The sequence below is a fragment of the Pseudochaenichthys georgianus genome, chromosome 12, assembly GCF_902827115.2.
Source record: "Pseudochaenichthys georgianus chromosome 12, fPseGeo1.2, whole genome shotgun sequence".
Taxonomy (NCBI): domain Eukaryota; kingdom Metazoa; phylum Chordata; class Actinopteri; order Perciformes; family Channichthyidae; genus Pseudochaenichthys; species Pseudochaenichthys georgianus.
The window spans coordinates 5,552,667-5,571,350 of record NC_047514.1 but is presented as its reverse complement, the minus strand read 5'-3'; the positions used below and the strand labels follow the sequence as shown (position 1 = coordinate 5,571,350).

The following is an 18,684-nucleotide window of genomic DNA, read 5'->3' as shown; positions in this document are numbered from 1 at the left end:
CATGAGTCAGAAAGAGACTTGGACAGAGATGTATTTTTCATTATCCATTCACTCTCCCTGGAGAAACACACACACAGTCGGTACGAAGTGAAGAGCCAAAATCAAGGCTAATCTCTACATCTGCTTTTTTGACTCATTCCAACAAGACACCATCCCAGCAGACTGACTGGAAACATATTTAAAAAAGATGGTTTGTTCTTCCTGTAATTAGTCTGAATGACAGCGACAGTAAACAAGTTATGATTTAGTTGTTTTCTGGTTGATGCAAAAATACTTCTACAGTAAACGGCACCATCTTTGTTTGTGGATTGTGCGCTGTCACTTTCCATATGTCATGTTACGATGAGGTCCATTATACTGACCAACTGATGGCAAAACAGTGTCAATGTGACCGAGCCACAACACGCCAAGCACCCCCAACTTTACTTCAAATTGATGAAATTGTATTCGACCTCTAGTGTAGCATTGTTCATATCTAAGACCCTGCACCCGAGTGAGAAAATGCATTTAAAGTCTTCCGTTTGTGACAATGAGAAGAGGAGAGGTCCCTACCTGAGAGTCGGATAGCTGGAAAACGTCCTTATAAGCCAGGTAGACCAGAAAGGAGTTGACACCTACAGACACAGGACATCAGTGTGAAAACCACGAAAGGGAAGATAAAAGCAGAAAATATATAAAGTGTGAAAGTGTTCGAAGAGTACCGTGGTCCTTCACGAGCGTCTCCATGTCCTCCTGGATGCCCTTGTGCCACTCGGTGATATCGACGTGCAGCGAGTAGTCGCAGCAGGACTTGCTGTCGGCCCATTCGCGCCACTGCTCGAAGGCCGAGAGGAGGCTAACGCCGGGCTCAGGAAGCACGTGGTCAACTGGACACACACACACACACACACACACATTGATTGAGCCAAACAGATCATGCATTGTAGCATCCCATAAATCCCTCTGTTTCAGCCCTGTTTCAAAAGTGCTGATTCTCTGTCTGTTACTTTAGATGAAAATAAGGAGCCCCTCCCCCACACCCCTCTGAGAGATATTTAGTTAAAAAGAACACAATGGTGCTCTAGGAGGAGATGCAGGTGATAAGGGGGGCGGGTGTTACATTGGTTGGTGATTGGCTAACGGTTACACGAGCCAAAAAATCGTTATGACATCATAAAGTGGCCAAAATCTGATCAGCTCATTTTCAGACAGGTTTTTATAGAAATGGATCGGGACAAAAAGAGAGAGAATCTTTTTTGTATAAAAGACATGAAAAGTGGATTTTGCCTAATAGGTGACCTTTAAGAAATGTAATCATTAAGTGTTGTTAGCCTTATGACATCCGTTTTAAAGTTTCGGACAAAGTGTTTTATACCACTCCAAGATAAGGGTCCGTGGGAAGAAACACAAACTGCCCTGGGGTTATAAGGTCACCTCTTGCAGATCCCCTTCAGTGTAAACATCTTGTGTCTTGAGTGTCTCAGTGTTTTATGGCGGGTATCTGGTCCATGGGGTGTTTTACAACATGTATGTGTTAGAAAATCGCTCTCTTGTAACTCTTTAAAAAGCTGTATGTTACTCACTAGGGATGTCAGAAACTGACCATGATCAAATTCGAAAATCGGACAGCCCTGGCGAATATTAATCGATTAGTCTGCACTCTGCGCTGCCTGCGCTGCTGGCTTCCTCCAAGTTTACAGTAAAACAAACTGGTGGTGTGACCAATGGCCATTTACAATTATTAATACTATTATTAGCATTCGTCTATATTTTGGTTGAAACTAAGCCAGGAAAAAAAAGAAAAACATAAATAATAATAAAAAAATATATAAATAAAATCGAAAAATAATTTTCGATTAGGGAGACTGTAACGAATATTCGAAAAAATCGAATAATCGCTGGCATCCCTATTACCCACCAGTGGAGAACTAAACTAACATTGTGTTCATGTACTGCTCACTAATCACTCTCCAGACAGCAACTGATTTTAGGTTGCAACGACACTTCAAACCAAAAAGAGACAAATTAAAGTTGACACCTGATGGGCAGATATGTTCCTGATTATTCTCAAATTACCCTTGATATTAATCCTCGAGGATTACCAGATCCATGACTCCTGTCATTACAAACCATCATCTGCTCCATCTGCTCATGGTTTCCACCACACAGAGAACAACTGTATGATCTCAAGATGCTATTTTTGAAGAAGCTACTTTTCAGTGAATGTAATGGCTCCCATCTGCTGATGTGTGGTCCTTCAGTAGGCCTGTAAACTATGTGCTTTTCTACATTGGGGATACAAATCCCAACCAATTTCACTGTCAACCTGTCAAATTAATTACTTACTACTTTAGTCTGTAAAACTTCAAAAAAGTAGTTCATAGTAAACATCAGAATTTCCAAGACCATGTCTCGACATTTCTAAAGATTGCAGTTAGAAGAATGGAATATTCAATTTACTAGCCAATTATCATGCTAAGCAGCCAGAACCAGTCAGTATTAAATCAATTGTAAAAGTGTATTTTTTTTATTAGTAAACTTGTCAGTTAATCATTCCAGAGATAAGTCAAGTTATGCTATGTGGTCCCAAGAGCTTCTAACTTCCTTTTTTGTGAAACTACTTTGAATATATGTTCAGACTGACGGCTCACATCAGATTTCTTGAGTTTAGACGGAATTTGGATTCATTTGAAACCCAAAATCCACAGGAGGATTGACAAGCATGTCTTTCTTAAAACAAAATCTGAAATCACGCCATTAATCTGAGCCAGAAACTGCAAAGACATCAATTATTTGCATATTTTACAATTCACAACAGTCCAATCAATGTGTAATAAAGCCTTGCTTCAGGAAATACAACCAAATCTTAGCTAAAAAAAAGTACAATTTCATCCAAAGAAATGTATTGTACCTGTCCCATTTAAAATGGCAGCAAAAATAAACTTAAAATTAAAAAAAAAAAGATTCTGTAAAAACGATACATTAAATCCAATAGTCACAAGAAAAATAAGAGAAAAACAGATCAAAGAAGACAAGAGAGGTTTGAAGTAAAGGGTGTAGAAATGTCAATAGTTCAAGTAAAGCCTGTGGAGTCCCTGTTTATTTTTTGTCCAATTATTGTAAAATGAAACCTTTTAGAGCATTAAACGACGTAATGCTGCACCATAGCAATGTGCTCTCCTTCTTATAGCCATGATTGTGCAGTTTCACAGGCGGTGCAGGACTCATTTACTGCAGTGACAAACGAGGCTGCAGAGTACAATGTGACAGGAGGCGGAAACGCCCTGAAACTCCTCGGGGTTCAGAGGGTTAAAGTCTGGACCACACAGAACATCATGGTGCTTCCGTCTACATGTTAAACGTTTGTCTCCGTCTCATCTCTCAGAGGACATTTCCAACGCTCACTTTGACCCCCTTTGTGTTTTTGGTGCAGTCCCGTTCGGCCATGCGTTACGGCCGCGTTGCAGGCCTGATCCTGCAGCAGTCAGCGTTTACGCTCTGAGGTGGCAATGACACACGAGAGCCTGGGAGAGTTTGTTTTACTGAGAGGGAGGGTTCATTTGCCGAGTCAGCACAGAGGAGGGCCGCTTCATTTAAATGTGTTGTCTATACAGTCCTCCGTCCTCCGTCCTATTAAAACAACGTACACAGGAACCGCTAGTAAGGGACTGATAGTATATAAACAAAATGTACCGACTAATCTCCTCATGGAATCAACGTATGTATTCAATGTATACCAAATCTATCTAGGGTGGAACACTTTTAAGTCTTAAATAACCTGGTCTCAATATTCACATAATTGCATAAATAAGGATATAAGTATTAAGTAGAAAACCTCAAAGGAAGAATACATGACCAGCTAAAACAACTACGCTAGTTAACTCTACACGATAACTAATAACTATGGCATTGTAATATTATTTTTTGTTGTAAAAACAGAGCTAAGGGAAGGGGGGTTATATTCGAAGATGAAAACATTCAAGTTTAAAGTTGTCAATTTACAAAAATATATATACACTGAGATCGTAATCCAAAATAAATAAATAAATCCCACCCATGTCAAAAAGTTGCCGCATGCATTAAGTGTTCCCAGTAAGGCAGAAGGTTTAATGTTCCATCAGTAGGATCTTTCTGATAACTCACTGATCATGGTGGTTCCTCCGGCCAGAGCAGCCTTGGTCCCCTGGTAGAAGTCATCGGCTGACACCATGCCTCGATCCGGCATCTGGAAGCGCGTGTGCACGTCGATGCCGCCCGGCATCAACATGCGGCCGTGGGCGTCGATGGTTTTCACCCCGCCGGGCACGATGAGGTTTTCCCCAATTTGTCTAAAAAAGAAAAAAAACGTCATAAATTAAAACTAAATTTGATTTAAAACAAATTACAACTTCACATGGGTTTTCAATTCTTCACATGCATTATTAAAGGTGGGGTAGGTACATTTCAGAAACCGGCTCGAGATACACTTTTTGTTATATTCCATGGAATGCTCTTAACATCCCGATAGCAATGACTATCTTAAGTGCTTTGACAAAAAATCCATTAAAAAATGTCATCTGTAGAAGCCGTAATACTGTAAAAAGTACAACCGATTGGATGGCCTACCTGCCTGTCAGCCTTCCACCGGGGCACAAACTTATCTCGTGCCCTCATTGGTCATGTGCGCGTTCGTGTGTGTTGGGGGAGGGGCTCTATAAGGAAGTGGCAGATTTTCTCCGGTTGTGTATTTTCAAATTCTAGCGATCTCGAGCCGGTTTCTCAAACTTACCTACCCCACATTTAAAAGAACAAATTCACAATAGTAAAGAAATGTAATGTGTATGTAAATGATAGACAAAATCTAATTCAGCAATAGGTACGTTTATTTATATAAATCAATAAAGGACAAATGTAAAACATGACTGTACTCTAGAATATTGAACTCATGGATCATTTTTAGGGAAGAGATGGAAACATGTAAAAAAAAACTACAATAAAAGTAAAACAATTACAAAGTAATAATTGGTTTTTTAGGATCATTTTTAAAGTGCTTGTTGTCGCAATACACATTTTTGCCACAAGAGGCTGGAGACTACATGTTTCATAGATAGGGGGAACAAATTACTTGGAAAGATTATACTGGCAAAACCTCATCTGATCTTTAGTCATAAACAAAGAAAAACTATTTAGACCTGAATTATAAAATGCACCAGATTTTATTTTTCTCACTGGCACTTAAGGGCTTCCATACACCTTTTGAACCACGTCATACATGTGGATCAATTATAACGTTTTAGTTATGATTGAACTAGGATGCGACTTGAATAAAGCAGTCAACTCACTTGATGACTCCATCCTCCATGTAGATGTCAGCACAGAAGGACTGGTCATCGTTCACGATCTTCCCTCCTTTGATCAGGAGACGATCACTCTGCAAAACAATAAAGAGGATTAATTGCTGCACATTTAACTACATTAAATAAATCGTAAGAGAAAATATATGGTTGTGGGAACTTTTGTGAACAAATATTTGATGGCAGGATGGGGTTTTATAGAAGCCTATAAAAATACACTTATAAAGCCGAGTAACCGATTTGGCTGGATTAAGTGCAGTTGAGGAAAGGCATTAAGGGAACCGTCACATAAAAAGGGATGATTGGTCTCGCAATGAAAAATAAATAGATGAAACCTGCCGGATTTTACACAGCAGCCTCCGCTTGGTCTTTTTAGGATGCTTTCTGATAAGGAACACATGGCTTTCAACTGATACTGGGTTTCTCCACACACACATAATGTGAGGGAGGGATTAAAGAAAAGATGCAGAGGGATGGAATAAGACCTGGGGTGGGAGTCTGGCCTTTGATCCGCCTGGCAGTCGTTTTTTCATTTTTATTTGTTGGGTTCCTAGCAGGACAAGTGTCTGAATCTACTGAGTAAGTCACAATGAAGTGAACCGATGTAGGGGCAGTCTAACACATCTCAATACTATGGACTCTTTTATCTAATAAATAGATACAATTGAAATGTTTGCACTTTGTGATGTAACATTGTTGTATTTAATGTTAAGCGGATGACCCAGTTATTGGTGTTACAGAATTTGCAAGGGAATTTGTGTCAAGAATATCTTTGTCACAATAATTGTGATTCATGATGTATACAACAGATAATCCAAATATCCTTAACTCTTAAATTGGCACTAAAACTGAAATCCCTTAATCACTGTTAAGAAACTCTTTTTTTTTATGTCATCATAGATAAGAAATACCTTTTTTAGTGTTAAACAAAAAACATACTCTTAAATAAGGTCATCATAAATCATTGGGTCCTCCTGCCTAAATAACTCAATTCAAAAATGTAAATTCCTTACATGACCATTCCTGTATTTTAATTTCTCTAGCATAGCTCCAAAGTGTTATCCAATCACTTGTGTGATGACATGTACCACCATTAGCTTATTGTTAATCTAATTTGATAGTTACACTACAGTTCAACTATCGTGATTTATTAGTGAACAGATTAGTTTGAACAAAAGCACCAACACTTTTAATCTAGATTTAGAGAGCTTCCACAGCATCACTGCTTTAATTTCCTAATTCCAGCTCTGCTTGAGTAACAAAGTGAGGGATAGAGTATTCACTGTGGCAACAATGAAGACAGGAGACGCCCCCCCCCCTCCCTCCTCATGTGTTCGAGCTGTCACATGGGAGAGCCAATCAGAGCGCAGACTGTGTAATCAATCTTCCATGCCTTTTGCTGTGCCACTTGTGTCTGTATGGGAGAGGAGGGAGCATGTTCTGCCACCTCCACAGCCTCCCACCAGGAGCCCCTCACCCCCCCTCGTTCCTCCCTGTAGTCACCCCCTCAGCTCGGGGTCTCCTCTGTCCACAACGGGAGTGGCAGCTCTGGTCACAAGGCGTTCAGCGTCCCCGACTAACAATGGCTGCTCTGTTCCTGCCGCGAGCTGAAAGCCTGGCGAGCAGCGAGGGCCCCGGACAGAACTGCTGAGGCCCCCCTGTCAGAGCCCCACCCTGCATCGGAACAACACACACACACACACAGCTGAGCACTGCACCACTCTGCTCTGTCAATATTACATTTACTCTATCCAACCCTAACCCTAACAACCCTAACCCTCGCACTAGGATGGGGAATGGACTGCATTTCTACAGCGCTTTTCCAGTTTTTGCACCCGATAAAAAGCTTTACGAATACAAGTCAGCGTTCGGCCAATAACAACCCCTTATAGACTGTACTTTATAAATACAGAGGCTGCCATACAAGGGGCCATGTGCTCAAGGACACTTACATTGACATACATTTAGACACCATTGACCATGCCATCGGAAGCAATTTGGGGTTAAATTGACTTGTTTGACTTTCATGGGCAGAGGATCGAACCAATGACCTTCCGATTTGTGGAGGACTACTTTACCTCCAGAGCCAATGCCACCCCACATCACGCTCGTAGACTTCCCCCCAAAACCGACACTGCCTTCAGTGACGAGTACTGTTTTGGCAGTCATTTAAAAAAGGAAAATGTCGATAAACAAAATGCATCTTTTCTCATTTTATGTTGTTCTTAATGTAGCTCTCATTACTTACAATGAGGGAGGAAGACCCACACAAACACAGTACACAATCTTACACACACTTGAGGACTTCAGCTGACTGCAGCAGGTCTGGAAAATACTTTGCCGTTGTCATCCGAAGGTGTGTCGAGCTTTGACAGCACTGATGGGACTAATGTAAATAGAGCATGTGGTAATCTTCGATCTATGCGCTGATGGAGCGCCTGGCCTCGCTCCAAACCCGCGCTGGACAGCTTCCACCCCGACTACGGCTCTGAAATATGCCGGTACATCATGTGCCTCATCATGACTGTCATTATCACATTGCTGACGGAAGTTCGCCAAGAGGCTTTGGCTCTCGAGTCTGACACTCAAACAGACCCAAAGCTGCGGGAGACGAGATTGAGAGGCTCCATTATCTTTTCAGAAACAATTACTCATTATTGAAGTATCAAAAAGGGCTAGTGTTTGTTACTCAGAGCACCAAAGGCAGATGGTTTGAGGAGTCCTTGAGGTGTTTTTTCTCTTAAAGAGTTCAGGTTTTTAAGCTGCGGAAACATTCAGAAGATGGGAAATTAGCAGAACAATCGCCTGCCCTGAATACCGTTTGCATAATCCTCCGATTGTTTTGGAGCGTCTGATTGTACTGGCTCGGAGCCAAACATGACAGCGAGCTTTCCTTCATGGGAACCTCTCACCGGCTCACAAACAGGATGTGGACAAAGCTCAATGGACTCACTGTTGCTGAACCGCTGCGTTTTCATTCCACACTACGTAACCATCCTGCTAATATAAATGACACCAGGGTAGTGTACAATGTTTATGCGTTGATTTTTTAAATATAGGCAATGACTTTCATTAACCCCGTATCTCCAACACTGGGGGCACTTGACTCGACAAAGATTGATTAGTTTAATGTGGAAACAATAAGGTGTGCTCACATGATGGGTTGTGAAGCCAAACACAATGATCCAAACATGGTGACCTACTGTATACCATGTGACCTATTACTAATGTGAAAATATTGATTATAGCAGCTTAAAAATTTAAATAGGTCACTAATGCAAATGGCTGCAAAGAATACACATAATAGACTGCTGATAATGGACTCTGGGAATATTGATTAATTCTCTATTACAGATCAATCTGTTGTATCATGTGACTCATGTTACAATACATACATATTTTGTATAAAAGTCGTACAGGTAAAAACGTAAACACCTCTGAGGAGTTTTATTAAATCAGAATGAAATCCATATGCACACTATCAAAAATTCCTGCTATAGTGTCAGACGTATCCCGGCAACGAGGTGTGTTGTGTACAAATGGAAGATATCCCGGGAACATTTGGGCAGGTGGAGCGCGCTGCCAGGTCAGACGTGCAGCACCGTGATTTATGAGGCCTGGATTATTTGAAATTCAGCCTGCTACCAAAATGATATCCACGCATGTTCAGACAACTGCTTCGAAAACACATGTTCACTTTTATTTTTATTTAAACGGAAGACGGGCTCTTACAGAATAACCAGCCCAACAGGTATGAAACTAACTCCCAGAGGTTCAATGTGTAACTTAACACCTTGGTTTGCAAAATACAGCAGACTTTTGGATACAACAATAACTCTGAACGGTGGTGAATGTGTGTGTTTATTCACCTGATATTGTGAGATTTGGATAGATACAATATAAGTCCAAGACACAAATATATTCACTTTGATACAATATTAAATCAGAGAGGGCAGCAAATCCAAATACGACGGGTGGGAAACAGTTTTTCGGACATTTCTGCATGACTTTAAAGAGGCCCTATTTTGCTTTTTGGGATGTTCCCTTTCATGTCGTTTTATCATATAGGATTTTGTGCATGTACATGGTCGGCAAAGGCTAAAATCCCTGTGTTGCGAGAGAGTTTCTCTTCCACACACCTGAAACACCTTGATTGGACTCCTTTGTTTACTTCTGTAACATAGTGACATCACTACGTAACACTATGCACTTCTATTGGCTAGCGCTTCAACACATTGTAAGTGATAGGCTAAGGGACGGGACATCTCTAAGGGATCACAACAGAGCCGGCCAGCTAACCAATCAGAGCAGACTGGGCTCTGGTTTCAGACAGAGGGTGAAAAGTGGTGCTGCAGCACAGGCAGTATGAGAAAGATAAAGAGCATTTTGAACATTAAAGCATGGAAACAAAGTGTGGTCCGCGGACCACTGGTGGTCCATGAGTATATTGGTAACATTTCACATTTGAAATAAATTAATCTATTTAAGTTTTCCGCACTCTCGCAGGAATATCTCCGCAATGGAGCGAGCTTAAGTTTTCAATTGCCTGATATAGCCCAGCCCAACACCTTCATCACACATGTTGCCACTTCTTTGTACCATTTTCAGCCGATTTGTAATCTGTTCTAGAAAAACGATGTGTTTTTTGGATATTTGTGGAGTTCGGTGGTCCGCAAGTTTTTATTTATTGGTTAAGTGGTCCTTGGTATGAAAACGTTTGAGAAACACTGCAGTAGAGGAACAAAATACAAATAAGAACCTGAAAATAAGCATACAGTAATAAGGCCTCTTTATCAACTGATATCCCACTTTAATTATCTCTTAAACATCCATGCCCTCTTCAATGTAGGAATTCCCTTAAACACTCCCCTTAAATTCTCTATGTCACTATTAATTATTAATTATCCTTTCAACTAAACAGAACAAATAAATCTCATAAATTATTTCTTTGAACTACGAAGAATCCTCTCATTGACCTCTTTCTGGGGTTTCTTGATGATGCGTTGCAGCTTGAGGCTCTGTTACAGCTTGAGGCTCCGTTACAGAATTCTCCTTTGTTCTGCCAATAAATAAGAAGTGAACCTTTCTGTACACACTTCGGTCTCTATGAATGAGAGCTTGAGGGTCATTTTGAGCGTGAAAAAGCAGCGTGTTGTGTGATCAGAAAGCGCCGCGGGCTGCTGTGCGCTGAGAGATAACAGCGTGAACACACACTGAGCCTCCACTAGGGAAAACTACAGCGTGTATACTAGCAGTCTAATGATCCTTCATCCTCTGGGGATTGTAGTCTCAGGCTTTAATCCAGGACGGTCTTATTATAGCCTCACACTATTTGTACCTACCTTTAAAACATTAGCTTTGTTTCTTACTTTGCTTTTGTCTGTGTTTATATCCTTCACTGTCGAGACACATGGTTCTCGTTTGGGTCGAGAATCATTTTTGGCTCATCCCAAGATCAGAAATGACCAGCAAATGACCAAGCATGTTGATAATCGTTTCGGTATTTGTTTTGCAAAAATTATTCAATATGGTAATGTCCAGAAACTCATGGTTATTCCTTAATGTGTTAAATATTTCCCCAAATAAGTCTGCGGTTGTTATGCCTTTGAAATGGGAGATGTAGAGCTGAATTGTTAAGACATTTCTTTGATTATTTAATAATGATTTGATATTTTTTTCATTAAGAAATAATAAAACAATTCCAAGATTCTCTGACTTCTGCCTCTAAACTGAGAGTCTGCTCTGATTGGTTAGCTTGCCGCTTCTGTTGTGATGGTCATCCGCTTAGACACCTCCCGCCCTTAGCCTAGGACGTACAATGAGTTGGAGGGGGGTGATAAACTCTTTGGAATGTTATCCTTTGCAGACCATTGACGTGCACAAAAACCTTTATAACAGGTAAGGGAAAACCCCAAAAAGCATAATATGGCCCCTTTAAAACATACAACATTTGATTTGCAGCCCTTGTTAGCTTAAAATTCTCCTTTTTCTACACCTTTTAACTCCGTTCTGGTTTAGCTGTCTGAGCTCCACCCAGGTGGTGAACTTGTAGAGGTTCATTCATATTTGATGAGATCTGCATTAAGTCGACCCTGCCTGTGCAGCTGACCGGACTCCATCTGTCCCACAGCAACCAGTCCGTCTACTGTTATACAGTCACTCCGCCCTAATGACTGGGAATGGATGAAACATTGAAATGATGATTGGAAGACAGACAGAGTTCCTTTGTGCGACTGCAGCCTTTCCTGTTCAGCTCTTATTCAATTTAACCTCATCATTTCCTCTCCAGCATCTGTTTGGTTTAATAATGTCATCCACTCTTCATGCTGACGCCAATTCAGTGAAGGAACCCATTCTTACTGAGGAATAGCTGGAAAAAATGAAATCCAAGTCATTCACAGACTCTACTATTCATGCAACACTCCATTTTTAAGAACATATATTTTTTTTCCACGCTGTTCAGGAATAGGCAGTGGATCCATTTAGATCTGGCCTAATCACTGTTGGAGATACAACCGTTGCTAATCCTCTGATCTCCCCTCTCACTGGTGCTGCCGACGCCTTGAGCTCTCTCCAGAGAGAGAGGAGGGGAAATGATCCACCTGAGAGGCTGCCCGTTTTCACCGGGGGTGAAAATTATATTTTCAACTGCCTTCATCTCGTAAATAATTAAGCTATCCAAAAAGACAATATGTACCGATTAGTTTTCCCCACTGACAACAAGAGGTTTGTATTGCCATGTTTCATTCATAGCAAAAACAGAGAACATTAGAAAATCCTCACGTTTGAGAAGTTGTATTCTTTGCTTGACCAAAAATGACCAACTGATTTCCCATCATAGACTAAGGCTGTAAAATGGAACGCCCAACAAATAAGCTAACTTGCATAGCCAATTAGTTGATTTCAGATTAAGTCAAATTGAGTTTCTCCACAAAGATTCATGCTTTAAATCCTGTGTTTACTAATGACGTGCTCGAGTCATACGTTACGTGGAAACAAGTCAATGAGCATGACAAATGCATAAAACATGACCGATCAACTAAAGAAACATTTTTAAACTGAGCCCAGAGCGGCCAAACTAAGGGGGCCATCACTACAGGTAACCACAACAGAGCACCCCTCCCTCTCTATATAGATCCACACAGGCGTTCACATGCACCTTTTCAGAACTATGATCCAAAATGTTCATAAAGGACCCTGTGGTGCCAAAGTGGATGTCACTGTAGCTGCACTGTGACATCCACCTGGTGCAGGGTGGGAGGAGGTTCAGGCATCTTATACAATACACTAAACAAGACTGAATGAAGACCCGGACCCAAACTAGTAAAAGGCCTGCATCCTTCCGAGCATACAGCCACCGCCCCACCCACATCATAATATTAAATATAGTCAATTATATTAAGAGAATTAGAAGGTTTTCCGAAGGCCTTTTAATGTTGACATCATTCAGTCAAAATACACATTTTCCCTCTTAACTGTAGTGCTTTTTATCGATCTATTGTGTTAGTCAGATTGTTGGAGATAATGGCCGTATAGGTCTGCTTTCTCTCCAATATAATAAGACTAGGTGATACCTTATGGTTCTCCAAGCAACCAAACAAATATTATTATTATATTATAATAGTAATCCTGACCCAGTTTCTCAAGATAATCCACAGACTTTGTTATAAGCCAATTTCACGGGGGACTATTTTCTGTCAAACAAAATACACCCCACCAACCGTATTACTTAACACTATAGCCATAAGCTTAGGAAGCCCCCTGAGGACCTCCCGTCTCTCATATTTCTGAATATTAACCAAATAATCCCTGTAGTGATGCATCTTCCTATTTACCCAAAGCGTGGTGTCATATTTGCATCAAGAGGCCCGAACATAAGCCACACATCGTCCTCCATATTGCTTCAGCTCTGCTTGTGCCGAGCCATCTTTAGCAATTCAACCCAATTACATACACTCGACTAACATCAGCATGGAGACGGTGACCTCCTTCCTGTATGCATCTTCCTCATTACAGCTGAGAGGAGAAACATGGAAGGAAATAGGACCCACCGTCCCCTCCCCTCCCTATTCTCTACTTTCCATTGAAGCAGCACCACCATCCCTGCAGCTCTGCTACTTAACCAGGGGGGAATAATGTAATAGCAACATGTATGTGGAATTCAGCTTCATGAAAATGGTAATTTACGAGGATAGCTTGACATAAAGAGCCGGGTTTAAGTGGATGCGGGGAAGCATTTGCCCCACCAGTTAGCAGTGATACCACACACAAAGAACTGTGATATCTCAAAGTCATGCATACCATGAGTGGCACCGTGAGTGTAAATCTACTGGAGGAATTAATATTATTACACATTAAGGATGGATTTTCTGCACTTGTCGCAAAGATGCTATACAAAAAACCTCCCACCCTCAGCACATTATTGATGTATGATCCATGCAATCTCAGTGGTGTATGTTTTTAAGTAAAACCGATGTGCAAATTGCATTTAAGGAATACAAAGCTAATTTAGCGGTGATATCCTGCAGCTCGGAGCTCAGGTTTGTCGCCGTGAAGGGAGCACGCCGCACCGGTGACATCCTGCACCCACACCCCGCAGGCCCGCGCCGAAATACACCGGACCCCCAGCCGGGTAAACCCTCTGTTTGAAACAACATTAAAGACCCTAACACTCACTGTGATGCGGGGGATGTTCTTCTTGCCCTGGTATCCAGACATGGTCACCGGTGTTTCGTGTTGCGCTACGCCGCGCCTGATCCGCAATGAATGCGACGGATTACCGCTGCTCGCCGGGTGGAAACGAGGATGACCGTGGAGAGAAAACGGGAGGAAGAAGCTCGCTCTGAGGTCACACAAAGAGTCAAAGTTATCTCTCAACTCCGGTTCGAGTCGTGTCCTGTCCCTGGCAACCTCCCCGCTCTCCGCCGATGCACCAAACCTTTCCTTTCCCAGACTGGAGTCAGACAAGAGAGGAGGGGAGGGGCCGCGTGCGAGGCTCGTCCCATAAAAGAACCGCAAGGAGCATGCGCAGAGCCTCGCCCTGCTCCTCAGGAAAGAGCCTCTCATGCCATCAATTGCTCTCCTGGGATTAGTGAAGAGTGCGCCAATTGAAGAAAGTAGCCATCTTACTTTCTGCTGTTTCAAAATGTAGTTTATTAGAATACATGAAATGTCACTCTTTGCAAGGAGGGCTCACTTTACCTGAACGTGTTTCATCCATATTTGTTGGTGATTTTAAAAGTAACAAAATAGTTTGAAGACACGAGTGACACTTGTTGGGGTCAGCAGTTTTAGTAGCCTAATGGGATTTTCTTTCCCATTGTTCGGTTAAAACTAAAATAATATAAAACTAGGAGAGTGCAGCTCTCTGTCAAGGCCAGATCTCTTAACTCATGATGATCCTTGGTGTTTCTATTGACTTGCATTGAGAGAAACTATCTTCCATACACAGAAGCCAGAGTACACGCCTATAATTGATGTGTGTAATATAACAGGATGGATTACCCAGATAAAAAGAAAAAACAGATTGACAAGAGTTCATTTAAAAAAAAGATATATTTTCTCATGGTTAATAGTATTATCGAAGTGAAACTATTTACTTCTGTATGGGCCCTACTTTTACTTGCAGTATCCTGATAGAGAAGACTCAAAAAGTGAGTAAACCGATGAAAGTTGGCTAATGTTAGCTTAGCACAACACATGGCTAGCCTACTCATACCGCACAGTTAATGTGGCAGAAAAGCCTTGAAACAGAGCATTTATATTTATTATGTATTCAACGTTATTTATAAGAGGAAAGTGGGTTGTTTGTTCTTTTAAAACTTGCTAACGTTACATAAATCCTGCTTCAAGCTCTTTTAAAAGTGGTGCACAGCTCTGTATGAGTTGTTCTCAACGTTCAACCCTAATGTAAAATATAGATCTTTGCAGTCTGCCAGTGGTAATGTATTATGCCACTGTGTGAAAATACTGCATTCAATATTGTTCACAAGTAAAATTGATATTAAAATGCGCCTAATGTATAAAATGTATACACTCATCATGCAGATTGAGGCGTTGTAGTACAGTGTATTGTATTATGTTACCGGATTACTATCATTGATGCATCCATGTGGTCAGATGGGAATATAGTGCTGGGTAGCTTGTACATTATCCCATTGGAGCAATAACGTTTTATTTTCATAATCCTTGTTTATGATAATTTATCTGTTGATTATATATGTGTGTTAATAACATAAAATATAATATAAAACATGTAGACTTGCCTTTTTAAATATTGTAAAGTAGAAGTACACATTAGCAGATGCTAGAAAACACAAGTCAATGAAACATGGACTTGGACTTGAGTACTCTCCACTGCAGTCTCCTAATGTGATGACCAAGCACAATAGCGTTTAAACATCCCATCATTTCATTGTAATATCTCTTAATATTAAAACATAAATGCATGCTTTATGTATATTCCTTTCTTAGAGAGCCCCAGGGGAAACTACAACAAAAAAAGAGTAAGCCGATATTAGAGTATATAGGGAGAAGGTAAAGAGTACACTGTGTGACCAATGCTCCCAATCAATATGTAACATGAGGCTCACCCCTAAGCTTTTACCAGCATCCTGAGTGCTTGGTTATTAAGTAAAGGAAGTAATAGTGTTAGTGCCACAGTTTACCACAGAAGTGCAAAACCTGGGTGGTGAGTTTGAACCATGTAGCAGAAAAGTTGAAATTTTCCTGCAAGTCATGCAAGTCACATCTGCCATCATCCTCCACACCCTGCTGTTTGACAAGTTAAGGCACTACTAGCACAACAATACAGCAGCCACAAATAACATCCCATTCAGAAACAGGTAAACATTTCTTCTGATTTATCATTCAGATATTAGCAGATGTTTTGCCCAAGGACACTTCAGCAGATCACACACACACACACACACACACACACACACACACACACACACACACACACACACACACACACACACACACACACACACACACACACAGTTTATTACTGTAATGTGCAGCAGAGGGGATAACATATAAGCCCCCATTGACAGGAGCCACTCCCTCCCGCAGCCCTGCATGGTGGGGCGCCTCCATCTACAAGTATATTACATAACCACACTGCTTCCTGGGAAATGTAGTCATGGCAAGTTGACTGGCAAACTCAAATGAATGTCATTCGTATGGTTGTGCATGAAAATAGCGCAAATATCTAAACGTGGATGATAGAAATAAGACATGAAAACACAAGACATAAGCTTTTAATATCAGATACATGTACCTTTTTATCATCCAGGTTCTGCAGGTATTCTTTCCCCGTGCTCTCCCTTATCTCCACCTTCCTGGGCTGGGAGATGTCGGTTTGCCGGTCGATCACCCGCCCGTCACTCCTCTCCTTACCCGCCTGGAGCGCGTCAAAGTCCAGCGTCTTGCTGTCCGCGGAGCCCTCCACCGGGCAGAACATGCCACAGAATTTCTGCCTGGGCCTGCCGGGGCTGTCAGAGCCTATGCTCTTAAAAAACGCTGGTACATCCCCGGCGGTGGACATTGCAAGTCTAGCAAGTGAGGCAGGGGACGGCGGTGAGGTTTCTGTGGGGGAGTAAATCTGCTCAAATGCTCAGCTCTTCCTTTTTTTTCTCTCAGCTGAACAGCCACCGCCTTTTGCCGGATTGCAAGCGCAGGTGGTCGCACAGTGACAAAAGATCTGCTGCGTGAAAACACTCCCACTTTGGAGAGAGAAATAAATCAGTGCGTAATATCTGAATGTGTGGAACTGCGCTACAGATCAGCAGTTTGCTTTCTCATGAGTCTATATTAGCTCCTATAGCCTCCAGCCAATATCCTCCCTGTGCGAGTCAGCATATGAGGGAGAGACCTCCAGTCAGCCTTTGTCAAAATACAGATCCAATTGGCTAAGGAGGAGGTGGTTTCCCGATGAGAGATTACCTGTAGCCTGTGTGGAGACATGCACCAGATCTGCCCGTCCGGAAGTGATCTGATCCTTTCTTGTGCAAAGTAAAGACTTGTTCTTTAAACATCTAATCCATCAGAGAGCTGCTGCCTGTCAGGGACAGTAAATGCTGTGTCATGGTTTAAGTGTCATACAGCTGTGGGTCTCAGCAGGGCGTGTCTGGGAGACAGTTTGAGGTGAGCAGCACCATGGAGAGATCACAGTCACACCCTGCCCATCAGGGCGCTGTCCCTTCAGCACCAGCCTGTCCCCAGCACACATATGATACAGGACATGTGTAGAACATACTGAGTCATAAACAGATACATGACAAGGAAGGAACACTGTGTGAAATGCAGGTGACAGGTTAGAAGACTGAGCTCTGTGAAGTGTCTTCTTCATGTGTTTATATCTTATCCATCTGTTAACAGTCCACATATGTATCTATGTTTACAATAAGCAGTGTTTTATTGCACTGTAGAATGTATACACTTTTACATTACATGTTCTTCATCTTGTTCAAACATCTAAATACACAGTTTACATATTCATGTAGATTGAGATTTGAACAAATTAAAAAGATAAAGTAACTTTTTTCACATACAAATATTAGGCAGGGGACGGCAAATAAAAGGGGGCATAAAAGTACTTATTACCCAATCTTAGTCTTATAGATCGTAACCCCTGCAAAATCTTAGCAGTGTGACTCATACACATTTTCGGGTTTGCAACCTCAACACTTTCCAGCATCAGGGTCTGCTCACACAAGGTTATACTTTATTTAATACAGAGTAACACACTGCCTGCGTCACACTGCTACACATCCGCCACCACACAGTACACCACACTGCAGCTGCAGTACACAGAAAGTATGTTTGTAGTAGTCAGTATGCGAGCTACGTAAATATCAATACAGTCACATCATTAGGCCAGAAACGCACGTTAGTGTCACTCAATCCGTTGTTCTGATGCGGCTCCATGCAGGAACACATCCCCATTGTCACACTGATATCTTTCATCACATCACACACACACTCCCGTTCTGTTAATACTGTGAATACATGTTTATTCTTATTTTATTTCTTATTTTTCTTTTAATTGATTTATTCCCTTGTATATTCCAATATATTTGTTTCTTCAAATCAAAATCAAATCAAATAATTTTATTAAATTTATTTCTATAGCACATTTAAAAACGATTGTCGGTTCGAGCCAAAGTGCTGCACATGCAGATAATAAATAACACATTACTACCGATGTAAACAGAAGACAATAAATTACAACAGCAAATATAAAATCAAACACAGGGAGATGTCATGAGTCGTGCTCCGCTCTGACTAGAAGGCCAGGGAGAAGAAGTGAGTTTTTAGTGTAGATTTAAAACCCCCTAGGGTCTGGGCCGACCTCACATGGAGGGCAGAG

General features: G+C 41.4%; 1 protein-coding gene across 1 annotated transcript in view; it reads right to left on the bottom strand.

Moving 5' to 3' along the window:
- Positions 1–17,126, bottom strand: part of dpysl2b (dihydropyrimidinase like 2b) — a 28,608-nt gene extending 11,482 nt beyond the window's left edge. The window contains 5 exon segments of the mRNA XM_034096639.2: positions 553–614; positions 702–866; positions 4,123–4,307; positions 5,301–5,389; positions 16,594–17,126. Of these exon segments, the coding sequence (XP_033952530.1) occupies positions 553–614; positions 702–866; positions 4,123–4,307; positions 5,301–5,389; positions 16,594–16,860 (768 nt within the window). The 5' untranslated portion in view covers positions 16,861–17,126.
- Positions 17,127–18,684: the final 1,558 nt, after the last annotated feature.